Source organism: Calonectris borealis, chromosome 6 (assembly GCF_964195595.1).
Source record: "Calonectris borealis chromosome 6, bCalBor7.hap1.2, whole genome shotgun sequence".
NCBI lineage: Eukaryota > Metazoa > Chordata > Aves > Procellariiformes > Procellariidae > Calonectris > Calonectris borealis.
Genome location: NC_134317.1, coordinates 8,776,680 through 8,804,414, shown reverse-complemented (window position 1 = coordinate 8,804,414; position 27,735 = coordinate 8,776,680). Strand labels below are relative to the sequence as shown.

Sequence of the window (27,735 nt, the reverse complement as noted above, 5' to 3'; positions counted from 1 at the left end):
CTGCAATATGGGTAACAGGAGTTTGTCACAGGAGATATCTAGAAGAACATGTGATATGGAGTCAAGTTGTCAAGTAACTCCTTTCTCCTACCGCTCAGCCATGTTTAACCATGTACAGGATTGGGGCTAAAATTGGAGTGGAAAACTAACAGCCTTTGACCCTTTAAAGTACTCCTCCCTTCCCCAAAATAATTATATGCTTATCACTTCCTAGACCTCTAGAAGCTATTAATACACTTCCGTGCAGGCAAGCACATAAAACTTCTGACTGTAAAGCTAATGCATCACACTATGCTATTTTTTCTATTTCTCTGTTGCTACAGGCACCATTTCTAACAGACCAAGCTATTAATGAAGGTACGTGATATTTGGCAAAAGCGTGTAACATGGAAGGTTATACAGCTCAGTCTGAAAGCGGCAAAGCAACTCAGAAGTCTTACACCCCACAGTATTTAGTATGAACATATATGTTGTCTTTCATATTTAATATTCTGTTCTTTCTCAAGGTCTGTCTGACAGGTTAACTAAAATTAGGTTGCCCTATATGTTGCTGCTATGGTTCTCAATAACGGTATTGCAGAAGACTTACCACTATAGCTGGTTGGATTTATTTTTGGTGGGAGAAGGGTGTTAATACACAGTAAGTGAACCCCGGGATAACTCTCACAGTGCTATAAGCAGGCAGTTTGAGACTGTTATTTATTGGTCTTACCTACAACTGTGGAAAATTCAGGAAACAATCACAAACTTGCAGTATTGCTCAGTGGTAACAAGGGGAAGAGTTATACATAAAATGAATATTAAACTGATTAACTGTAAAATACATTTCAATAAGCTAAATCAGTTCTTAGTACAAAAAAAAGGAAGTTTCCAGTTATTCCAGAAATTTCAAGTCAAGTGGATTTGAATTTTCCATTAATCTAATAAAAATACTTCCATGAAAGTTCTAATTTGATATTTGCCATTTGTTTTTGTTATTTTTCCCTCCTACTAGACTGACTTTGCTAAAAAACCTAGAAGCCTGGTGATACAGAAGATGCTAGACTTTAAATTTAAAGCCAGTATTAATAGTGGTTTGTCAATTTTGCTGGTAAATCCTCCAGGCGAGTTTACTGAAACTTAACTGACAACATCCAAGACAAACTACAAGGGTATGATATTACAAAGATTTGTATGGAAGATTAGGGTGCTAAAACTACATCAGAAAATTCTGTTAACAAGGCAAATCAGCACAAAAAATAAAACAAAAGTTTCACTTGCATCTGCTTCAGATTTTCTAGGCTTGCTGCTCTCCATTATTATCAAGCTATCCAGAGATGGCAAAACCCAGTGAGTAAGATTCCAAAGTAACTCAGAAGGTTGGAAACGTATATCCTAGGGTATAAACTGGGAGGTATTAAGCAGACATTTGATGCACAAACATAAATAACATAATCTCTCTGTGTTCTCCAGAGAGTTGACAACATTAATGTAAGCCTAAAATTACTCCTGTTCCAAATCCCTTAGTTTTATTAATTTTTATAAACTGCTTTAAATAAAAGATACATTGAAAGACACGAAGTAATCCTCTCTGATCCTAGTTTTCATTTTATAAATCTATCAGTGTTTTCAAGCTCTGAGACTCCAAAGTGTTAGTTCTCACTTTAATAGGACTACAGTAGGAGTCCGTAAATATTGCAGTAATAATAAAATAAGCTAATTTAATTTCATAGGAAAATGTATGTATAAAGTTCTCTGTGGTTTGTAATTACTGTAAAGTCAACAGTTTACATCAATGACCCAGTAATCAGCTAGTCAGAATGTAAATAATTAATGAAATAAATGTTTTCAATGAGCTTGCTTATGGAAGACTCCTTGGAGTATGGTAAAACAGCAGTTTTATGAGAATAGTATTGTAGAAGAGTTGAGACTCTTATTAAGTACCTATGTTTCTTATGAATTTGGTACAAAACAGTAAATGCTTTTTGTAAATAACTTCCTATTGATCTAATACTAATTAATATGTTAATTCCACTTTGCTAAATGAGTGCCAACATCACGTAGGTGCTATGAATTATGGGAACATCAAAGAGTGAAAAGCAGAATCCTGCACATCCTGACACCTCCTCTTGTCACATTGCTCACAAACAAAACCATTTTTTTTAACATTTCAGCATGGTCAGACTCAGTCTAGGAAACAACTCTATACTGAACTCCTGTGACAAGGAAGAACTGTACCATTAATCTTTTATGGCATGCCCTACACATGCTATCTATGCTTTAGCAGTAAAAAGGTGGGCTGGTTTTTATTATTTCATTGTATTTAAGAAATGCTTTAACATGAAAACACAGATGAAAAGTACTGATATTTCAGTCTCACTTATACAACAGGCATTGCATTATCAATCATTATCTTATTAAATGCTACTCACTAATTTCAACATGCTGCTAAATTGCTGATACTATGACAGTCAGTGATATTCCTGGTAGCACAATATAATTTCGGTCTGTGTCTTGGTGATTCCTACAGTTTAAAATTCATTTTCACATTCACTTTCTGACTATGCCCCAAAATCATCTAAAGAAATTAGGCAGACCTCAGTACGATCTTGTTATTGACATTTATGTTGATCGATGTTGGCTCTTACAGAATTGGAATCTACAGATCAATTCCCTTATTAGATTTGTTCTCAGTGCTGCCATGATCATTTTATCACAGAAGCTGCTGCCATCAAATGCTGCTTTATCACTTTATAATGGGATAAGCTGAAGCTTTCCTCTAGCATATAGTTGGAAATGAAAACTGTCTGAGCTCTAAATATTTCTTTCACAGATTTTCAAAAATATCCTTACTAACTGCATATGTCTATTTTAAAAGCTATTTTAAACTCAATTTACCTAACCAGTAATAATTTTCGCCCACAAGAAAATTCCAGATCTCAGCATGGTAAAAAAAAAGGCTAACACTGGAGACTGCCCTGGATCTATTAATCACTTTCTTCCTGCTGAGTCTATGAGTCAGATGATAGAAAAAAAAAATGAGGCTAAGAATGAAGATATGACAGAAAAAACAAAATGGTCTCAGGAATGGTAAGTAGTATTATGTGAACACACAAACATACACGCAAACACTAAAAAAGCACACAGAACAAATACATACACATGGTTTGTCATAAGTGTTTTATCTGGTTTTGAAAATATGCAGGGCCATGGTATTTTTGTAAGAGTGGTGTTACAGCTCCTATTGAGAGAGGAGTTCATCACATTAATTTAAATCTCCGATAAAATAAATTAGCTTTTTTATTGCCAGGTTGAACTAAGGGGCTATGATTGTTATGTATTGCTACAATCTAAGTCTTAATGGCATTTTAGCCCTGTGGTGGTCAAACAGAAACCATTTCAAACCTTCTAAAGGCTATTAAAACATGTGCAGATGTCTGGAAAATTAATACTATTATCTTACTCTAACCTTTTGCCTGTAGGAGGAAAAGAAGAGAGAAGGCTCAGGGAAGATGTTTGAGATCAATACATGGCAACAGAGGAGGGTAAGCGCTGTTTCACATGGAATTTCATTGGCTGTGAACAGGTGACTCAAGCGAGCAAATTCATCCTTATTTGGATTTCATTGAAATAATTCATTTACTCAGAAAAATAGTTTAAGAGAGATGAGCATCATTTTTACAGTCCTTCCTCACTGCTGTTTCCAAGGTCCAGCAAGCTAGACACTGGAAAGGTTCATTCATTTAAATGACAAGAGCACAAATTTGTCAAGGTTAATGTTGAACAAGCCATATTTTCCTTGCCTCAGTATTATGCATTTAAAAGGTTTCTCCACCCCTCCACCCGCTTTTTTTTTTTTTTTTGGTGTAATATTGTTGAAATGTCAGATGGACTGAAAGGAGTTTAAAAGTAGGAGGAGGATTTCAAGAAATACTTTTACTGTTAGTTTAAGGCTTTTACATACATATTTTCTCTCCAACTCTAATGCATTGTTTTTGGCTCTGACAGAATAATTTCAAATAAGGCGAGACTTTTTAAGAAGGTTTTCTTGAATACCTGGATACAAGGTACTTTATTCTATCCTTTTTCCTCAAAGCACTTATTTGACGTATGGTTTAGAAAGAATAAGTGGGCAGATTCCCAGCTGGTAAGAATTATTGGCTCCACTTCTTGTACTGAAATTAAAAGAATTTCTGCCAGGTCAGGAATTGTCCCATAGACTTCCCAAACTTTTGCTGCTTTTCAGAAATAAAGCTTCTAGAGGGTCACAGTGTGCATGTGTTGTGGCATTTCATTCTCGAAAGTCTCAAATTTGATCACAAGATCTCTAAATGGCAGTTCAAGTTCTGCAACATTTATTCTGATATACAAAAATCATAGGGCTTGTGTGCAGGACGGAGTACAACTCTGTAGACCTGATGATCTGAATAAGCATCTCAAATCCTGGCTTCAGACCTCTGTAATTCCACCAACCTACTCCCGAGTGGTGAGAAACCACAAAAGGATCTTGCAATCAGCCTGGCCATGCAAGCAAAGAAATCTTAGTAAGGCTGAAACACAGGTTTCAGGTGGGAGGGCCAGTGCTGGTACCAACAAGGAGCGTGCACCATACTGGACGATATGAGGATATGGACCTGCACTGCCCATGTTCATCTGCACCTCGTTCCTACTGCTGTAGCCAGGAGGAATACCAGGAAATGGAAAACAAGAAATGTCAGTCTTTGCTCCTGGGCCAAATTGTGCTCTTGCAAGGGAAGGCAGAGTTGCCCTCTAAGCACTATTTAGGACCTGGACCAGCCTTGGGAGTGCCAGGCCCTGGCATATGATGACATTGAAGAGAGTCCCCTATCCCCCTCTGCAGCCTGTACCAGAGGCAGCCTGTCCCCAGGCTTGAAGCAGCTGTGCGCTTTACCTCTAGCATAGATGGCCGATAGCTGCAGGCCCTTTCAGCAGCTGTCTGTGTTCAGAAGAAGCGGTGCCAACATTTGATTAGGAATCTGTGCCCTTGTGAATTGATCGTTTTTTCACGGTAGATAAAAGCAGGGCTTAGGAGGTATTATATAAGAATTTCAAAAGGGGTCAGCTCCCAGTTTGGCACCAAACAAGCAGCCAGATTTTTAGAAGAGCTCAGCACAATGCCTGAACACCTGAAAGTCTAGTCCCATGTGCATGAAGGACCTAAAGACCTAAATTAAAGGTTAATTCCATCTGTTATTCCCCCATGAACTGGTGAAGACTGGTAACAGAGCTGAGAGTACCCAGATTTCTAATTATTGTCAAGATCTCCTAAGGACCATTTAGTGGAATAAATTTAAGTGAGCCTCTAAAATACAGTGCTAATCTCTGATTCATGTTCACACTTGCAGTATCTATAATCCGTAATAATTGTGCCTAGACCTGTGCCTGGGCCTGTACCTACTCTACAGGAAAAGTACACACGGCTTGTTTAGGGAAAAAAACAAGAGTTAAAAGTAAGTAATAGGAAACTTTAAAAAAAAAAAGATGGAGCATTTCTGCTTTTAAAATACGACTGAATATAAAAATTCAGGATCAAAACACTACAATATTAAGTAGTTCATCTCTGAAACTGTATAGCAGAAAGATGAACTGAAAAGTGGGCATATATTTGAGATTTTTAAAGCACTGATATTAATTCAAGATGCCATTATTTTGGCAGTCTGGTTGCCATACTTGTAATGCAGGAAGATGGAGTTTAATTCATAATGTTGACAATGCCCTTGTAATGCACACAGGACACAGACAAATCACTGCTCCTCCTTGCACCCAGACATTGGTTAGTGACTAATGAAACACAGCTTGCTCACATCCAGAGGAAGAAATGAGCATGAATGCAATCTAAAAATGCTAAAAATGTAGAAAGACTCAAGTCTGTCAATATCACATCGTTAAAGATTTAATGATAAAGGTAACTTTTCCTTTTAGCTTGTCCTTATCAAAAGAGATACCCAGATGGTAATTTAAGAGTTAAGGCACTAATGGACTCTTCAGTTTCACTGAGCATCCACGTGCTGATTTTATCTTGCAATACAGTATTTCACATTCTCAGCGAAGTCATCAGAGATTTAGTCAATAGTGTCATGGCCTTTGGATGAGGGTTTGAATCTTACCAGTATCTAAACCATCATTAAAGAAGATAGGTCATTTGGGAAACAAAGGAGAGCATTAGTAAAATTCAATACTAAAAGATGGGGTTGGTTCAGTAGGTGTTTTATGATTCATTATGAATAGCATTTTATTCTAATTACCACCTTTTTCTTCTATGCGCCGTATCCGTAAGAGTACAGAAAACATACACAGTATATCACAGGAAAATGAATTTTTTCATAACAGATGGCAGCAGAAAATACCTATTGAGTAATCTTATGTGCTATAAACCACTTAGCATAATGTTAGTTTGATTCATTTGATGGAATGTATAATTTAAAATTACTAGCAAATTACACTGATATAATCTGAACAGCTTAAATGTTACCAAGTAGAGTACTTATTGGCACACCTATTTTTAAGTAAAAGAGCCATAATTCCATATTGCTTCATGTCTGCAAAGTGCCACTACAATTAAATAATAATAACAAAACCACAATTATAAAGTAAAATATAAATTTTTTATACGTATTGAGTGCAATAACAGATTAAATTAATCCTTTATCTATTGTTTCATATACACACACTTTTGCAGTTATCCTTCATTTAAGTTTCAAAGTCTTAAGAAAACAAAAACGAACTACATACTTAGCTCCATTAGTGCAGTAAGAAAACGACATGTCTGTAATAATAATGGTTATATTTCTATACTGCTTTAGAATTGCAATAGATTCCCACTTTACCACAACAAGAAGAAGACCTCTAAATCTTTGAATCATTTAATTTCATGCATTCTCTTGGTATTTCATTTGGGAGTTATGGAGTGTGAAATATGCACCATGATGAGAAAACAATTATCTAGCACACCTGTTGTTTGTGCATATTGTATTTAAGCGGGGCTTGCAGTGGCTACTATTTTATGCCACTGTGAAATCCAAAATGGGGAGGCTTTAAAAGTTGACCTGATGACATGAACTTACAGTTTTATATGTAACATGTGGCTTGTACTTATCACATCACATACTGTGATAACATTAGAAAAAATCCATGCTAATTTTTGCTATCAGAATGTCAGTGAGAAAGATTTTTCCATTTAGAAAGGAAACCTGAATGAATGACTCTTGACTTAAATGGACCAAATGTATTAAAAAAAAATTGTAAACTTCAAAACCAGAACATATCAGATAAAAAGATGGATCTGTTGGCCACACAAAACATAAACACATGAGTATCTCACAGAGTTTTCACACAGTTCACAATCTAGAATAAAGGCTGCCTCTAAGCAGCCTCTATCCTTACACTTAACCATTTATGCAGGGATTTATATGATAAGTTGCTAATACATCTTGCTAATATGTTCAGCAAACAGAGCAGGCTGAAATAGCATCCAACAGGTTAAGCATTGTTATAGGTTAAATATAACTGCATGGAATAAAAATGGATATTTTTTTAATGCTTATTAGAGGTTTGAAGCACAGGGCAAGTTTGGAAAGGAATATAGCAATACTACTTCATGTTGTGGAACTCCTTCCTTTTTTCTTAAATTCAATCCCATACTGAATGTACACAACAATAGGAAAAACCATGAAAAACATTCTTGTACTTAATGAGTCTGCCCACATACTTGGTTAGGGTTTCAAATGCCATATTGGATTCCTGCCACGATGTGTATCATCACTGATAATAAAAAACTATGCATAAAATAAAGAGAACTCTATGGTTCACCCAGTGTCAGTTGCATATTTTTCTTTGTCTAAAAAATAGGCAGTAAAATCTGACTTTTGTAGTTAAGGCCAGTACAGCCCCACGGTTTCCTTGACACGTGCTTACTCTGAAAAACTTTCTTTGCTCCTCAGAACAATGCCTATATATTTCTTCAAAACTTAAAAAATATTGCTCTCCTCAGTCAAAATCATTCATAAATACGTCACCAAAGATCACTTGTGGCTTTCCTAAAAATTATTTGCTCATTTGATTTACTGTTTTTGGTATCTCTGTAGCAATTTATTATCACTAGGATAATGGAAAAAGCTCATTTTTAGATTTGGTATTTAAAATTGTATCACAAAATGTCATGTTTGGTAGATACGGAAAGCCTTTCAGTGCTTTTCTTTGGAACCTCTCCAGGCTAGTTGAAGTACTTCGACATATGAAATTCTGGCAGTGGGGGTAATTTTCTCTTAAAAGCATTATCATTTCCATCAGAACTACATGCCTAGTGAGCTTTAGTTAATACTTTCTTTTTGTTTGAGAGCAAATTGGTAAGAATTTAAGTGCTGAAATAAGGGACAACAGTTTCACAAGAAGGGAGATCACCAAAACACAAATTACAGATGGAGCAGACCTATAAGGTCAGTTGACCTAACTCCCTCATAATAAAATACTGTTCTCCTCTGAACCTCTAGCTGTGCTTTATTTGCTTTAGTTTTAAATGTTGTGAGGGATAATGCCCTACCTCTCCTCTCATACATCATGCCACAGTCTATAACAAAATTTTTTGTGATGTTCCTTTATTAGCCTGAATTATATTTAGATCCAGCAAATCATTTTGGCAAATGTTTTACTTTAAGAATGGAAGTTTTATAGTTTCCCTAGTCAGGAAAGAGTATGTCAGGATTCCCCCATGTTACAGATTGGTGTTCTTGAGGGACAAGAAAAGCCGCCTCAGCCATTTCGCTCAAGGGATCTCACAAAGCTTCTTGGAGGTCTACACACTGCGGCCGTGATTTACATACTTAAAAGCGTAAATCCCTGTGACAAGAGACGGCCTGAAGAGAGCCACTGCTGCGGATGACATCCAGTGATTCTCAGTGCGCTCCCAAAAATCTGCTTATCTCAGAGCCTCCTTCTAGAGCTGGCTGGATATCAGATATCAGCCTAATTCTTTCAGGTTTTATGCTGCTGCTGTTCAGTTAAAACTAGAAGTCATGGGGCTTAACTTAGGGAGGTCAGACGGAGTTTCTTCAGAGGGGGCTATTTCCTTTCCTTCTGTCATCACTGACTTTGGTAACCCATTCATCTAACCAGTAGGCTCTCATGAATACTTTATTTCTGTCACGTTTCTTCAGCATATATTTGGAGCTGCAAATAGGGCAAGTAAGAAATATGGTTTATAATGTATTATTACATGTCGATGATTTAAGCTGAGATGAAATACAGAGTCGGAGCTTTGTATTTCTGTCTTCTCAGATGTTCTTGGTGAGTAAGGACATGACAGAAATAGAAAGTAGGTACCAGTTTACTGAGAAAATGCAAGACTGGAAATAATGACATCAGCATCTTCACATGAAGAAATATTCCTTTAATTTGTTCTTGAAAGTCTCAAAAATCTTTGATCCTTACTAGATCACTATCTTGATCCCTGATAGCCAGAAGCATTTTTATAATTTCTGACTGCTACAAGACTGGATGCTCTTTCTTGGGACAGGATCTTCATGACAGTAATTGTGCACCTTTGGTAGACTTGATCTGGAAAAAGCACTCCAGCAGGGCTATGGCCTGAAATCTTTTGAGAACTGCAAATGGTGTAAAAACTATCACCTCTCTTCTCAGTAGGTGAGAATGTAATTCTTGGTTAAAGTTTAATGTACTAGTTTAAACTTATTATCTCAAACATGATTTAAATTTATGCGATTATCTTTTTGTCTGTTGATACAGCCCTTGAGATTGTCATAACTTTTAAGCAGTTTTCCACTACTGCTGAACCAATCAGCAGATCTGAAATTAATTTCTCCCTCAAGCCACCAGTCCTGATTCCTGAGTAAGTACATATCACTACAGATACTGCAACACCTGATTTATATTTATACGTTTGCTGAGAAGAAAAGGACAGAGTTTGTTCTGGAGCTAGAACTTTTCAGAAGATTTGCAGATAAGAGTACCCAGACAATCTGATGGATACAAAGGAACAAATGTGAAGTAAGAAAATAAGCAGGTCAACTGCAGGAGTTTCAAAACTTCAGATACAATTTGCTGATCTTGGTCTCAAGTCTGCCTGCTCTCTGAAGACCCCAGAGGCACAAGGCAGGACTAGCAGCTGGCTTCTGTCAGATGGGAATTATGCTGCTGCTCAGCATATAACGATCCAGTTATTTAAATACACTTTGGACTGCTGACAAACTATTTTCTAACAGTATGTGATGATTTTTAGTTTTAATTTCAAACCCTCAGATACTTACTTTCTGAAATACTTAAATATTTCATATATTTGATTGCTGTAAAGCAATGCAACTTCACTTTTAACCTTCTGCATTCAGACATTATCATGTCTAATGATGTCTGAACTAGAGGTCAGACTCTGAGGCCAGATATTCCATCTCCTTTTGTCAGGTGTTAGGGCAATTAATTGTCCTCTTTTTCTTCCCATATATAATAATGACGTTGGTGCAATTTACCCTTTCCTGCTAAGTTGTACAACTGTTTCCATCTAAGTATGGAAACAGCTACACTCTACCTCATATGTCAGGGCATAGTTGTCAGGTTATTGAAAGGGCTAGTATCAATGCAGTTATAACAAAGTTGTTATTTAAATTGACCTTCTGAGAATTCATTGGACTGTGCTGCAGCATTCTAGACAAAATTTTAGACATAAAATTAAACAATGTGGATGGTCCGTAAGTAATAAATGAAACTAATCTAGCCGGAGAAACACAAGGAGAAAATAGATGCTTCAAGAGTCCTCCCTGCTTTGTTCTGGAGTTGATAAAGTAGAATTTTTACGATGGAAATAAAATGGCAATGAAAATATAGTTTAGGATCAAGAGATGCTGTAAATCTTATTATGAGAAATATTATTTTATAGTTCCCAACTATGAAAATTTTACTACTTATTTAATCAAATAGATCAACTCAATAAATGTTGCTACTTGCCACTTTTTAACACATTTCACTGAAGGTTCCCTGCATGCTTTATAAAAGAACTGTGACAGCGAACTTTTGGGTGAAAAGTGACAGCAAGTTTTCATCCATGGGAAGAATTCAGCTAACAAACATGTTGAATTTATGTAAACAGAGATACATAAATTACTGTGATACCTAAGAGAAGGCAAACCCTGACCCCTGTTATCCTCAGTAAGTTTACACAAGTCATCATTGTTGTAAAAGGAGGATATGTAATATCAGAATCAGGTTCAATGTCATTAGTTATAATTTCAGGTAGGAGTGGAAAAAGAGGGCTAACTAGAAGGAGAAGATCTCTGAAAAGATCTGTGTCTCAAGACTGAGCAGCCTATACCTGATAAAGTCAAAACCAGTCTGTGAGATAACATAGCTAAGAAGTGGAAAAACCCTGTAATTTGATGATTTTAATAGTTTGAAGTTTCTTTGAAGAAACCACTGCATCATTTAGAAAAAATAAGGCAAAGACAGAAATATAGTGATATTGACATTTACATTTAAAAATATTTCATAGATAGTATACATGGCCATGGGCAAAGCAGAAGTGTTAAGTTTCATCTAAGGCTTCTTATTCCAACTCTTGTATCCTGTCTTTGGATTTATCTTATCCCTTCAGCACCTTATGTATATCACTTCCACACATTTCCCTCTTCACTTCCAACCAGTTTCCCTCTACCCAATTTTAAATCTTAAGTCTATTATTCCCAACTATTTCTCCCGCTGCCGGATGAAATACAAGGTGGCTCACTAAAATGGGAGTTCCTGGTTTTCTTTTCCCAAACCTCTCTTGCTATGACAGGCAGAATTTTATCTTTCTAGCAATCACATTAACTGTGGAAAATGAAGGCTGCTTGGGCAGAAGCTGCGCCTCTATGCTAGCTTTTAACTAAAACTATTGCTCTTCTTCAGATGGTGCTGAGACAGAAACACTTTTCCAAGGCTCCTTCATTTTAAGAAGAGAGATTGGCTGAATAAAATAAAATTTAAAAAAATTGGTGATCAGGCTCGTCTTTATTTATCTGCCCTAATACCAGCTCTGTAAATCACACCCTTCAGCTAGAAAGAATATCCCCAGAAAGATAGGGCAGCTCTTAAAATCATCTACAGTATGAAAGAGATGACAAAAAAAAAAAGCTTGAGTTATCTCTTTTTCCTCCTTACACTTTGCATCAGCATTACTTAATCTTTTCATGACAGGAGTGACATGTCCTCTGTGTCAAAATTTCTAGTAGCAAAGAACTTATATGGCAATATACATAAACACAAGCCTCAAGAAAAGACACATATTTCTTTTAAAATACTATTAGGCCCTTCAATTTCATGAGTACTTATACTACTTGTAAATGCATGAAAGTGTAATACTTTTAATAATAGTTTTACAGTGAAGGATTCCTGAAGCAGTCATGAAAACTTTACTACATGATTTTTTTTTTAAATTGGTAGCAATTAGTTTTTCTTTTGATCTGTGTGAGAAGTATGAGGAAAAACAACATAATGCAATTGGTACGGTATAAGGGCCATTAATTCTGCAGTCAAATTCAGAACACTGGTACCAATCTTTTCTTTGAAAAAAATGTGAATGATCTGATTTCTGAGAAGACGACATCTGAGTCATGTATTATTTGCTTAAAATCAAATATAAAAAAACCTAGGGCAATGGTGAAATCTTTTTTTTTTAAGAAATCTATGTTTCTGTTGAAATCTAAGACGTCAAGAATGTTTAAAAATAAGCTTACTCTTCAATACAAGAGTCTTCTAATGTCAATTACAGAATAATTTGATGGTAATATACAATCAAATCACAGAAGCTGATATGCAGAAAAACTAACTAATACTATTTATTTTTAGCTTATACCGTCTTCTGCAGCATTCCTCAAGATTTTTAATTGTACTGAGTGTAAATACTCCTAGGATGATGATCCGCATGTACATAAAATGGAACTGTATTGTATCAGACAGTACAGGAAAGGTGAAATTAACACCACGTGTGTGTGTCCTCCGTCCCCGTCAGCAGTATTTGCCCATTCACACTGATTAGGGTCACGATTTAACAGGAGTGTCCTTAACCACATAGTTAGTACTCTTCTGTAGAGTGACAGATTTAAACAAATATTTAGCTACTGCTCTAAATCTGGGATGTATGCATTTCCAAGAAGACACAATCCAAACTGTGCTTCAATTCTATAGAGCCACACAGCAATATTTGCTTAATTTCAGTCCTAAGGCAACACCCTTCTTCAGATTTTACATCTTGATTGCAAGATCAGAGACTACACACTATTCAAGTCTGGAGTACAGTTACAGGATAAATAAATTTCTGGAAACTCAAAAATTTTTGGTAAAAAAATTTTTTTTTGGTAAAAAATGGCATATGAAGTGTTTTAACAGAAGTTCTTCATTTTCTGACGTATACTGCAACTTGTTCTCTGCTTTTTTCTCCAGGGGGGTTAAAATCTGTTGATAGCAAGAGTAGGGACATAACAAATTTTGCTGCTGTATGGGAGACCTGGACTTTGTGAATGATCTTAATTTTCTTTCTTCCTCAGCCAATAAAGACAGAGCAAGTGAAAAGGGGAGAAAAAAATCTATACACATTAGTTCCTGCCAAAGTGTGCAACAAATAATGATGTAAAATAGTTTGAATCCCTTAGGAAAACCTGCTAGATCATTTTGCTCTTTCTTCTACTTGATGCAGGTTCATCTCTTTCAACTTCTTTCACAGCAGTGACACAATCCAGTTAAAGGAACTCAAGTCAAAGCATTGATCCCACTTTTCAGATGCTATCTAACATTTCTATAACATTCCCAGAATAACCTGGCTTTATTGTTGCCACACAAGGAATTGGGAAGAAGAGCTGTATCTGTAATAAAGAATGTGCAATGTATGACTTCTGTGCAATCTAACCCAATACTAACATAGACTAGAATCAGACACTTTGGAAACAGAAAAAAAGAAAGAAAGGAAAAAAACCCACAAACCAGGAAGAAGGAGCAGGTGATGTAACTGTCAAAAGCAGAAGAAGTGAGCAATAAAAGTTCATGCTGTGGTAGATGTGTCAGAAACTCTGAATGGATAAAGATAAATCAGTCCTACACAGAAGTCTATGAAGGATGAACAAACAGGAAAGAAAGCGGGGCCAAGGGAGAAGAAATCAGAAGAGAGAAGGTCTTGACCTAGCAATACCTAAATCAACACAAAATCAAGAGACAGAATAAGAACCTGAGTATAATGCAAGAACCCAGATCCCTGTGATGGTGATCTGGCACCACTCTGCCTGTGCTTTAGACTTTCACAGTAAGTAAGTATAGCTATTTGCCCTCACCGTGGGCATTCCCTTGCCTTTAAGCACCAACTGGTGAGCAGACCATGTTTCCTCAATAAACAGCCCAAGCTGATGAGAGTTAGCAGCCCTCAGCTGTCAAGCAACAGTGCAAGGGCCCAATTTTACTTTGAGATGTAGATGCACAGCATCAGACGATTTAAATAAGATATACATCACTTACCTAGCTGACATGACCCAAATTTCTCCTCCAAAATGAATTAGTTTTTCTCTAGTGAGAAATAAAATACATTGCTAAAACCAAAATTTGCCCTATTGTTAGAAGCTGCAAAGTTTTAATTAGTCCTCATTTACTGCTCTCCTAGCTCATGGTCAGATTTGTTGGAACTTCTGCAAAGCAATTCTACTTCTACAAAAGGATGACAAAGCAATGGATTAATTCACATTAATGGACTTGGCCAAAAGAAAAGGGATACTGAAACATCCCTTATTATTCCAGAATGGCAAAGGACTGGGAGATGGGTCAACTGGTTTCTCAGCTATATCCTCCCATAAAACACTGTGGAAAAAAAATCACTCTAAGCCTGTGAAGATGTACTTAAGTCCTTGTAACACATATGGCAAAAGTTAAATAAATGGGCTGTCTTCTTACAGGAAATTACACTGTTCACCATCAAGCAGAATGTTAAGGAATCCGAGCTTCTCCCCTGCAGAGGGATAATGAACCCACATCATTCCATTTATCATAGTGAAGAAGCACCTAAAAAAGTAAGTTACTCTGCAGGTGTGCTCCTTTCTCCACATTTGCACATAATATGTTGTCATAGCTCATTGGCATACACTTTCAGTTTCAATGGTATCAGATTATAGATAACTACAGAATATAGGTATTCTTCTAAGATATTAAATCTATCAACTGTCATTTCCCGCTTATTGACATAACCTTAAAAAGAAGAAAATATTTATAATTGTGAGAAATATAAAGCTCATAGCTTTCTTTCTGCAAAGGCCATTTCCTACCTGAAGAAGGAGGTCAGAAGCTGGTTTGACTCTTTGCTGGAAAAGCACACTTAATGTTCGATTCTGTTGTTCCAAATCAAAAACTCGTGTTTTCAGCTTTATACATTCCTCCCTCAAATCCTGCAGCATAAGGGAAAATAGGAAGATTAGAAAGCAGGTAACGGAAGCACTTAAAAAGCTCTAAGGAATGTCAGATACTAAGAAGAAATACATATACAACTTTTAAAATAGCACAAAACAGAAAAATGTGCTACTTCATTTTCTCCAGTTGTTTGATCATCACAGGATAACATTAAAAAAATCTTGTAATGAGAAACAGTAGTTACCTGACACATCCTTTTGGAGTTTTCTGTTAGTATAAAAAGTGACTTTGCTAGCAATGTGTTTCATTTTGCAGCCGACACAAAGCAGAAAGCAGCAATTAAGATATGAATATTGTAATAAGCATAAGCTAAGGAAAAAGCAAAAGCTATACTAAAGCAGGAAGAAGTTCAAAGTGGTACTGTGCCTTGAAGGTACTCTTCTGAAGTCTGATCCCCTCCTTGCTTTTTCTGGAATAACGAAGTCAGCTTTTCTGGCTGGCATATTGTGGATGGTCTGTAACTTGCCACTGTAGAGCTGGCTAGGCCATAGTAAGATGCTGGTGCACCAGAGACATGTGGTAGTATGATCCTGCCTGACATTTTCAACATGAGGTACCAGAAAGCCTTAAAATAGGCCATTAGAAGCAGAGGTGGAGTGTAAAACCTCTGCATCTTAAGGCACAGGACATTTCTGTCGAAACTGAAAGATGCAGGTCTTTTAGCCAAGGCTGAGTCAGGTTCAATCATGAACAAGCCATTGATGACTTTCAGATACAGCAAATATCTATCTATCTATCTATCTGTCTTCAACCTAAGACCTGCTTTTCCTGGCCACTTGAAGGAATACAGGATTCTATCAGAAAGAGGATTTTGGAGAGAGAACAGAATCTGACACTCAGCCTTTCAGCATAATTTGTGCAGTTGTCCATTTTGAGGTGTGAGAGCTTCATAAATCAGGAAGAGCGGTCTCCAAATAAAGATTACATATAAAAATAATACACTGCAGCCATAAAAAAAAAATTAAATCTCCAAAATATTTTCCCATATTCCTTTAAATTTAGGACACTTGCTGCCCTGTGGTATTGCCTAGCTGATATTACTTTCTACCATATGAAGGTGGAGAAACAGGCCTCTGGATCCCCATATGTCCCCCACTGTCCTGTCAATACTGTTATCAACATGATGACCTAGCCTTATGAGAAAACAACTCAGAGGAGGAAATTGTAGTCAGATGTAGATTAAATTCTTGCCTACAGTTGCTCTAGTCTCCACTGTAACCAGCACTGAAGTTATGAGGTGAACACACATTAAAATAAGCTCATCTTGAGACTTTCAGAAAACTGTGAACATCTTTTTATGCATATAGTATGTATCAGATTTTAAGATACTTCTGGATGAATGCAGTTATTTTCTCTTGATAGTTTCTTAATATTTGTTCTAGGTGGCTATCAAGTGGCTGTTCAAGTAAAATTGCTAGAGCCTTCCAACGTGACCCCCCAAAAATCTTGAGTTTGATGGTTTGTAAAGGCCTAAAGCTTTGACTTCTGTCAGTGAGACCTCTTATCTCTGGTCTTACACAAGGCGATCTCTATTAGGAAACTGCAAGCATCAAAACCCATCACTATCTGCCTTTCACAAATAATCAGAGAATTTAAAACAAATTCTTAGCTGTTACAACAGTGTTAAACATTTCAACACTGCTAAGTGCACTGAGAGGGAAAAATGATTCACAGAAACTGACAATGTAGAAAAAATTTAAATCTTAGCAATGCCTCTGCTCAAAACCTCCCCATCGTACAGTTTTAAAACCATAAGATTTATGCTTCAAACTCTAGACTTTCTGTAAAAAGTGAAATATAAGATAGGATATTATCCGCCCAGATGCTATAAACTGTGCCAATGGTAATGCCACACATAGTCCAGAGGAGAAATGAGGCACATTAAGATAGCAGTATTCTGGTAAAATAAAGTCTGAGTTTAGAAAGTGGAAGTCCTAAAATTACCAATTAATACAACTACCAAATGTCTGAAGCATGTAATTCCTCTCCTGTGGCCAAAATGACCAGCTATTAAGATAGCAATCTCCCAAATATCTAAGGTATTCTATGGTCTCACTATAGTAATATCCGAGCATCTCTCTATTCTTTCTCTCTTCAGTACGAGACTCTCTCTTCTCCAAAATGGGATTCAATGCCCTCATTAGAGGTTCCAGAAGTACACTGCTCTTCCTCTGAAGATGCTTCCTTCTGTTTTAACACTTAATTCACTTCTTTTTTATTTCATTGATGAAAAAGAAGAAGAAATAACTGTCATACAGAACTTAGAGTAAAGGAGTATTCTCCTGAATACACTCCTGTGGAGGAGGGTAACATGCAAAGAGCAGATACATAGATCACAAAACAATTTCATTAAGTGGTGTAACTCAAATTTCAAACTGCTGATCCAGGTCTTACATGGGAAAGAAAAGAAAAAAAAAAAATCCAGTCCCCAGCACTCCAATCATCTCGTGATATGAAAAGTCTTTGGGTAGAAGGAGAAAGAATGGATGCTTCCAGTAAGTATCAGAGCATACAAGTTTGTCTCAAATAATTTTGTTGTTTTTCTGACTTCTTAAATTTCCCAGAGGTAACATTTTCTATTAGTAAGTGGTAAAAAATCCACATAATTTTGCTACATAGAATTGTGAAATTTTGCTGTGTGGCTAATTCAGCAGAAATCTCAATTTAATATAGTTTCTCCATAGTCACAGTGAAAAAAAGCCTCTCATATTAGAGAAATTCTGTATATATTGTAACAAATTATAGACTTGAAAAGTGCACATTTAAGACTGTAATTCCATTTCAAGGTTTCATTGACATTGATAAATCACTCAAGCTTTGCTCACTCAATTTGTGTCACCAGAATCTCTCAGTGGAATCACAGTCTTTCCACATACTGGCGAGTACACAGTGCTTTATTCTTACATTACAGCATGTACTTAATTTAAACAAAAATTAGTCCTTGAGGGACAATTTCAAATTCATAGCAAAGCCTACGCAGTGTGCGTTACTGTACAAAATTACTCTTCTCCATTTTCTGAAAGCTCTCAGCTTTTCTTCATGTCTCACGATGCCCCAGAGGTGTGTTATCGCACCGTGGCATGACTGGCTCTGTCTTACTGCTTAGCTGCACAACGGTAGATTTATCTGTTTACCAGTTACTATTTGGATTCTGATATCTACCTATTTGGGACTGGTGTGAGGAGTCCAATTTCCTCTTTATTGTATGCTATTGTGTTCCTGTCTTTTCTTATAAAAGGACTTGTATGAATGGTGTCAGGAGCACTGTAACAGTTAATATTCATTAGCATTTAGAAGAGTACCCTCTTTCCTCTTTCTATGGATATTAAATTAGCTGTTATTACTCAGTAATAGGTAAGCAGCTGTTAAATCCCATCAATACTAAGTAAATCACTTTATTAAATGTATTCAAATCTGTTTTTATTGTATCCATATGAACTCCTTGGTTCCTATGGGTTTGGGAGGATTAATTACTGAGAAAGTATGTAGTCATCAAAATGTCTGACGCCTTTGCAAAGGGACTCAGGAAGCTCCTCTCTTCATTTGGGAAACAACCATAATATTCCCAAACTAGGGATTAATATATTGAGATTAACCCACTGGTAAATATTTAATCATATATGGTTTTATATTACAAAATGTGGATGAGTTTTTTGTGTGTATTAATATGAGAAAATGCCTCCATTTCCATTTAAGCTGTATTGACACACAGCTTTGGGATTTTTTTAAAAATAGCTGAAGTTATGTTTCTAAAAGGTGTTACAGCAATAGCTCTGCAGACTGCAGTTCCTTTGATGATACAGAGACCATAGAGCATATGTGTATACAGAGTACAGGAAGAGTAATACAGCACAGATAGCAGCAGTGCAAGCTTCCCCATATGTTGTGGTTTGCACAAATCACCTCCAAGCTACAATACTTCCAATTGCTGCAAGGCAATATCTCTCTTCTAGAGTAAAAGGCTCTGCTGTGCATGAAAAAACCATGGGATTGAACAATGATACTTTCATCCCTAACCTGTGGTAACAGCTGCGTTGCTGTTTTGTGGCCACAACTGCCGGGTGAAGAGATTTAGGGAACGTTATTAGTTCTGGATTCCTGATGCTAGCTTGGGCCACAGCAATGTGTTATCTATATAACGGTCAACTGCATCCTCCAGAGTCTTGCATCACTCACCCACAGGTCACCTGGACATCTCTGTCTTCAGGGCAGGATACCCAAGAGCAGACTAAATGGGATCAGAGCATCTCCTTGCGCATCTTTTAATCTATCCAGAATGTCATAAAATTGATTCACAAAAAATCTGCCCAGTAAGGAGCTGAGAAGGGTATCCAGCCTTCTCCCTGATGTGCAAATGGCCAAATGCAACCTTCTGCACCTAGTTACCATTCACTTAGGTGCAGATGTTTATGGGTGCGGATGTTTGTCTACCTTGCTGTCAGGGCACACTCCCCACTTTTAGGAGTTTAGTTGGCAGAGTTCAAGGTCATCTTGTTCATGTCTGAGCCATGCAGCCACCTTGCAGCTACGCCCACACCCAGTCTCCTGCCCCCTTGATCCTGAGCTGCGTCCTGACCCCCTGGCTCGGCTTCACTCGGACCTGCCTCCTCCCCATGGACTTGCCCAGCGAACACGGGACCGAGGCAGACCCTGATCAGTGCCTCCTGGCCTGACCCTGACACTTGATGTTCAGCATCCTGTCTGCGCTGCTGTCACCCCAGTCCCTGCTCACTCCCCTTGTGGGGGTGTTCTGCTGTTCTGAATGATGTCCACAATGGAGGCTTTGGAGCCACTCTCCAAAATCTATTCCAGTACTTTGCTATATTTGCATCTAGAAAGCTTTCGGGTGTGTGGCAGAGGTTTTTGATTATCTTAACTTGGTGTTTCTTGCTGCATTTTAAGAACATTATTTCTTGTCCTGTCACTCAGTGTAGACAAAACAGTTTATATTCTTCTTTGCACTATCTGCACTAAAAGACTGTATTTATGTCTCTTTCAGACTCTCTTTTTAAAGCTAAATGATCCAAAGAATTTAATAATGTCACATTCATCAAGTGGTCTAGACCTCACAAAGGATCATTTCATGAATATTGAAGAGTTCATAGCTTATTATTATAGATCCTTATATTTTGTTTGTCTTTTTTTTTTTCCCCCTCAACAAAATGACATCATGGAATCATGTTCAACTTTTATGTAGAATTGTCCTACCAGTTATTCCCTACTTTCTCTGGGCAGCTGATTATTTCTGCTTATATGTATTACCTTACTTCTCTCTGTTTAATTTCACCTTACTTTTTTTCCAGATCACTTCTTCATTTTAGCAAGCTAATTTTTAATTTGACTCCTCCCATTAGGTTCTAGCTGAAACAACCACACTTCATATCCAACCATTTGGAGTGTGAACGGAAACTTCAGACATGACTTGATCCAGAACTGACCTTTACAGAAGCCATAGTGAATATTCTCATTCTGCCAGGTTTGCAATCACCCTACAATAATTTTGCCTGTGCAGTACTTCCCTTGCTTACCCAGGAGAATGGAGCAGGAGAACATCGAAAGGTGTTTTAAGACAAAATACATGTTCTCTATTGCTGGTTCCCAGCCCACGAGTAGAGTAGCCGAATCCCTATTCTATCCTTCCACTGAATGCGAGTCAGCGTGCCAGCTACTGACATGCACTGTAATTTATCTGTTTTATGTTCCACAGGAATGGACTGTGGGAGCCACATAACTCGTTATGGATAGGGAATGGAAAAATCATCATTTGGAGGAAGGGTTTTCAGTTGCTATTGTCTCAATACAGGTGAACAATAAAAATTGGATATGGGTCCTATATGATCAAGCCTTAAAAATGTACAGTCTCACAGATTTTTGTTCACTTGGATTACAAAAAACTTGACTTCGGGCCTGATACATGGCAGCCTTGGTAATTAAATGTGTGAACATCGTTTAAAAAATGTATGGTATATAAGAATATATATCTCTCAAATGAACAATGAACATCTGCAAACTTTAAGTAATACCACAATACCCCAAACACAACTTACCTTTTGAGTAAGTAGAGCCTGAACAACCTGATTAGCTACCTGAAATAAATAAATAAAATAGTTTAATTATGTTATCATGGATGTTTATGTATAACAATACCTTCTTTTGTGGCTTTATACTCCACTTCCCATCTACAACCACCACCAATTCTAGTATTTTCATTATTTACTGGTATTTTCATCAGATAATACTAGTAAAAATACATGAAATGCATGTTAACAACTTCTGTCCTAGTCCTCATTATAAACAAACGTGTATTGTATCAATTGCAGTATGATATGATGGACATTTGGTTAACTTCTGTCATCTCTTCTTTGGACTAGATTAAAATTTCACAGTTCTATATGCAGCTGGTGTGCATCAGCATGGATTGACTGCATTCACTAGAGCTGACTTTTACCAGCCGAGGATGGAGTCCTGAATGTTTTCATGAAGTTTAATTGTTTCTTGATTCAATATTGACGAAATGGTACATCTATCATGACAGGCAGAAACCATAAAGTGTCACAGAAAATTAAAGTACCTACTGTCATCAGAATGTGGTTGGAAGGCATTCACACCACATAGCATAATTGACTTGAATGAGATTACACACCATTGATTAGTAGAACTATATATTCAGCAGGGAATTTTTGAAGTTATTTATTTTATACATCCTTTCTAATTTATATTTACCAGCAGGGTTAGGGGCAGGGAAGGGGAAGAAGGAGGGACAGAAAGAGGGAATGAGATAATATTTTCTGTTGATGATGTCTAACTTGTATGTTACGTTTCTAATGTAATTTAAAACTATATATGTATATGTTATCACACCATGTGTTTGCCTATATTTTTGCTCTTGCATTTAGGCAGAGCAACTAGAGATCTCACTCTGCAAAAAGAGCCAGTAGTTACGATTTCTGGTTTGGTTTTGGCTTTCACAAATTACAGTAAAGCATATGCAGGTATCACCAAATCTGCATTGATTCTTCTTACTCTTGGCAGATTAAAGAAAAAAACCCACACCACTGATGTGAACTGAGTTGTGAGGAAATAGTTGAAGCCAATTCATTTCTGTAAATAATTCAATTCTGTTAGATCCAAAAGTTACATTTGATTCACACTCTCATAAAATTGCCTAGTATCAATTTTTTTCTCCAAACTGGTCCCTAACTTAAGGCACCCCGTGGAACAGTGGTCTCATAAAATAGCTCTATACATGATTTAACAGAAGACATAGACTAATATTAGAACAGTAATAACCAACAGAAGTAAATATGTTACAGTTTTGAAAAACCGTGTGCCTTGCCCTATAGGCTTTCAGGATCTACATCCGACAGTGTTCCTTCTGGCATGTACTTTCAACGTCTGTTTGCTCTACCTGCAAACTGAAAAAACCATATCGAATACATTATTTCTTTACTTTCTGACATAGAGTTACTTTACCAAAGAAGAACTAAAAGGTTCTTTGAAGTGTGTACTAGTCACTCACAGCAGAATAGCCTACAAAATTACTCCTATAGCTTTATATATTGCAGAGAGTAGCGTAAATGGCATAATCTTCCAAATGGGAAAAAACTGAACTTGCTGATGCATATGTGACAAATTTTCCAGCTTTGAGTGTATGAAGTTAGGTATTTAAATGAAAGTACCTGAGAGTGATCCATAGCTCGCATAGATCTCAATGAGATATGTAACCAGTTTCTTTACAAAATCAGGTTATTTTGTTCTAGTAGCTAGCAACTGGGCAAACTCTGTTGGTATTACCATTCAAAGATTTTCAGGTCTGTATTCCTGGTTTTCAGCAGGAACAGAGGTAGGAAGCCTTCAGTGAAATGTTCTGCAGTTACTAAAATTAATTTAGCAGTCAATAAGTGGAATCATATCCAAACTTTTGTATTTCAAATGAGGTTGCCATTCCACTCCTACAGCAGCACTAGTGTCCAGATGGAAATAAACTGCTAAGCTAGCAGATCTACTTCATTTTTACTTACAGGTATCAAGAGACACCACGGATATGAATGAACAACATAAGCCAGTACTACAAAACTGATAGTCACAACTACCAAAAACTGAGGAAACTGAGACCGTTGAAAGCAGAGGGACTGACTTCTGAGATGCAGAATATGTGAAATTCCCACTGATATGAGGCAGAACGGCAGCTCAATCCCAGTAAAAAGCAGGTTGTAAAATGACTTGACCTGTGATTCAGTTAATCAAGGTGAAACAAGGAATAGAATAGAGATGGCCGGTTCCTTAATCTGCTATTATGTAGGAGATGACACTGCTTGCCTTCACACTGCCTGCCTTTCCTTTGAATTTAATAGCCAAGATCTTTAGGTGAGGTTTCCTTTTGTGGATTGCAATAAAAAGAGATAAAAGATCCAGATTCCCTTTTTCCTTACACATTTCAAATGTACTAAAATGAAAGGTCTTATATTTTATCCAGATCTTAATAGAATGCCCTTTTAAGATAACTATGTATTTTTGATTAGCTAATCCTTAAAACATCAGCAAAAATATTGTCTACTCTAAGTTGCACAATTTCCTGCATGTAAGTATGGTGAACCTTGACAGAAATCTCAGCTGGCACAGTGATGTGAATAAACATGACATTACCACTTACCAATAAACTGACAGCTGAATTCCAGGATAGGAAACTAGGATTAAGCATGTTAACCTCAAACCCCAAAGGTACAATAAGACAATTCTGGTTTTTGCATTAAATTTTGCAGGCAGAAAGATATGTTTATGAAGTATTTCTGAAATTCAATGAGCTCTTTTCTTATTTATCAAGTACTGGAATATTTCAATGACACCTTCTTCCAAATATGGTTCTAAAGTTGTTTATATATACACTTCAAAGACAAACAATTACTTTAAAAATCAGTGAATATTTATTAAAATTCGTAAAGAACTCACTTCAGCTTGACCCATATTCTTTTCAGATTTCATCTCTATGAACATTTGAGTTTCATTGAATTTTACCATGAAAATGATTACAGAGCATGCATTTTTAAGTCACAGGTGCAAGCATTTATACAATAATAAATGTAGGACATTATATGAATGAAAAGAACTATGTAAAATCATTGATAAAAAAAGAAAAATGAGAGAAAATAATGGCAGGCATAGCTTTAAAAACTCAGCTCTGGTATCTCTTTGTCACACAGACAGAAAAATCACGGTGATTATTTTTACTACCTTCATATGCAGCTTAATGGCCACCAACACCTCAGCAGAAAGCACAGTGTGCATAGCAACTGTCCTTATCACATTGCTGTAGAGGCCTGAGGGATCAAGCAGGGACACTATTGGCATGGTGGCCAGATTAAATGATGCTTCAGTGCCCTGAGCAGAGTTTGCCTGGGCCCATGGGAGAGAAGCTGCAATCTGAGGATGCTCAATGATGAGTGAAAGATGGCAGCATTCTCTCAGTAGTTATCAAACAATGTTCCCAACCTTCATTACCTCAAGGGCCTGTCAAGCATCCCAAACATGTAACCAGCCAGAATGGCTAGGTATTAGCTTTAGAGGTAAGGGCTTCTTGTGTATCGGCCCCGGAGACGTTCAATACACTGATAACTAATCGGACTTCAGAGGCAAAATTAAAACAATGGCTGTAGTAGGCACTCAAATTTTTTGGTGGCAGGCTTAGCTGTCTGAGGTTTGAGTGTGGTCACAGCCTCGTGTTCTCAGGAACATCTGTGTTCCTCCCTTTAAACCCATCAGGTCTCCCTGGGGCAAAATGGATCTGCAGCACAGACAGATACATAACTGTAGAGGATACATCTGCTCCTAAAAACTGCTGAAGAAGTCCTGAAGCCCAAACTAGGGGAGGCCTGAAGAGATTTTCACCTTCAAGAAGTGGGGTTGGTGTAAGGTGAGTTATGAACAGAGGAAGCATCAGACTTAAAGGCTTAAAGGAAAGAAATTTTCAAGTGGAAGACTTTTTTTTTTTTTTCCATAAAAATATTTATGGAGAGCATTTTATTTTCTTAAGATCTCCAGTAAGAATCCTGTTTGGAAAGGACTTTGTCACATACAACACATCCTCAGAAAACTCTGGTTGGAAGTGAAGGTTCTCACAATCATTGATTGGGTTATTCACCAATTACATTTATGTCTCATCTCCTATTCTCTTTATTGTTACTATAATGAAGTAGGGTGAGAATATGTGATTTCTTGTGAGGCTCCACCAAGGGAATGTGCTCAGGTGGGTGCTAACCTGGGACTCCTGCAGAACTTGCAATTATCAAATATGGTTTTGTTGCCTGAGTCACTTGCAACAACTTCTTCACCTCAGCGATCAGAAAGGATTAGGTCCAAGTTTGTGTCAGCTAAAACAAGGCTGGTTGCACTGCCAAAGCATTGTGGGGGCTGAAAGGGGAAGGAGAAGAAAAAAGTGATACCAAGCCATGGGGAAGGACAAGAGAGGTCAGTGCACACAAAACAGAAGACAAAAAAAGGAAGAAGATAAGCAAACAAAAAATAAAGCAGGGAAGAACAAAACCACAGGTGATGAGAAGCCCTTTCTCCTGAAAAAGTTGACACAGTGGGAGAAGATGGATACAACTGTGATAATATTGAAGAACTGAAAATAGCCAACATAATGTTGAAGATAATAAAGTTCAGAGCATAGTTTGATCTAATTATTCACTCTTTAAACTGCAACAGTGTGTAAAAAACACAACCCTGGATCAGAAATCCATCATGTTACTGCAAACCCAATAAAAACGTATCTTCTGTCCTTATCATCTGTATGGAGTGTTTTGCTGGAATGGACAATTATGGTGCTTTTCTCATTTCCAAAATTAATTATATAGGGAGATTTTGTTCCAGACAATCAGAAATAATTTTAAGTTAAGCTCTGTAATTTAAACTAAAGTTAGTAATTATATGGTAATTTCATCCTTATCACCAAGATATCCAAATATCATTCAAGTGTGCACTGAATGGAGTGACTCAGGCCAATGCAGACCAAGGCTCTGCCGGTATCCCAGTGCCACAGAACAGACAGAGCATAACCTAGTGGGAAAGTGTATCTGCAAGTCTTTTACTCCAGCTCCCTGATAAAAATATGCTATAGTGGCAAAAGTGCGGATTTGCTGATGAAAATCTGCACTACACTGGAGGCTTCTTGTACCGGAACTGTATTGCTCGTGCCAGTAATACATCAACAAATGCTGATTAAAAATTTAGAAAGCTGGTATGAAGACATAAATTTTCATCTGCTATGTGTGGTTTGCACACTCCTGCACTCTTTTCTCAACGGTACAGCGGAGATGCTGGTGTAGTTTTTGTTTTGTTTTGTTTGCATATTAGCTAACTACTTACGTTATTATGCATTCTTATTATGGAACAGGTAAATGATTTCTACTAAGCAACTCTTCAAGCTACTAAAAGTCTTAAAACTATTTTAAGCTCTTGTGTATGCTGAAGAGCCTTATTTCAGGATAAATGGGAGGAACAAGTAAGCATCAGTATATATATGGAGGAAGCTGCACGCAATAGGAGATACTAGAGATTTCTGGAACGGTTAAGCATTGCTGGAGTGCTCAGACAGTAACTGATGGGTGAATTACATTGTAGCTGTAACTGGAAGGTCTGATCAGAAGCTGAGCCATGTAGTAGAAGTGAGCCAATGGCTAGAAAAAACCCAGCATAAAAAGCTGTGTATGTAACCCTAAGGGGGAGCTGAGAGACTAAATTCCCTGGTTACAGAATATATTACTTAGGAAAGCCTGGGGGTTTTTGACGGAAGAAGCCACTGCCACTTGTGTTCCACTCTACAGAAAAGAAGGAGTACACAAAACCTAATAGGCAAATTATCATTTTCTCCTCCTAATGAAACCAAACCGGTTCCAAATATTGGTCACACGGATATCAACTTTTCAGTGAAGAGATGTGGTCAAAACAGGATTTACAGCAGAGGTCATGGAGAACAATTATCTATGACTGCTAGACACATGTTCTTGGAATTAATTAGGATGAGGTAATACTAGAAAATTGCAGAACGATGTCAACCTTGTAAGAGAGGGAGAGATTAATTTCTATTCATTTAATTATAGTACCAGGTAAGAACAACCTTTTTATCTACCTTACCTCATCAAGACATCTTTCATACTGTTCTCTCTGATTTTCGTTTTCCAGAGCCAATGCTGAATTCTCTGCCTACAGTAAAATAGAATAAATAAATAAATATGTAAATTAATCAAAGGGTATCTTGTACTACATGACAATTCATAAAAATTCTCAGGGTGCTTACTTATGTACTTCTTTAAG

General features: G+C 37.0%; 1 protein-coding gene across 1 annotated transcript in view; it reads right to left on the bottom strand.

The window, feature by feature from the left end:
• The window catches only part of NCKAP5 (NCK associated protein 5), a 398,069-nt gene that overhangs the window by 74,903 nt on the left and 295,431 nt on the right, over window positions 1–27,735 (bottom strand). Inside the window, exons 8-10 of the mRNA XM_075152767.1 lie at window positions 27,556–27,624; window positions 21,471–21,509; window positions 15,282–15,401 (exon numbers count right to left, since the gene is read on the bottom strand). Coding sequence (XP_075008868.1) covers window positions 15,282–15,401; window positions 21,471–21,509; window positions 27,556–27,624 — 228 coding nt within the window. The remainder of the gene's footprint in view (window positions 1–15,281; window positions 15,402–21,470; window positions 21,510–27,555; window positions 27,625–27,735) is intronic.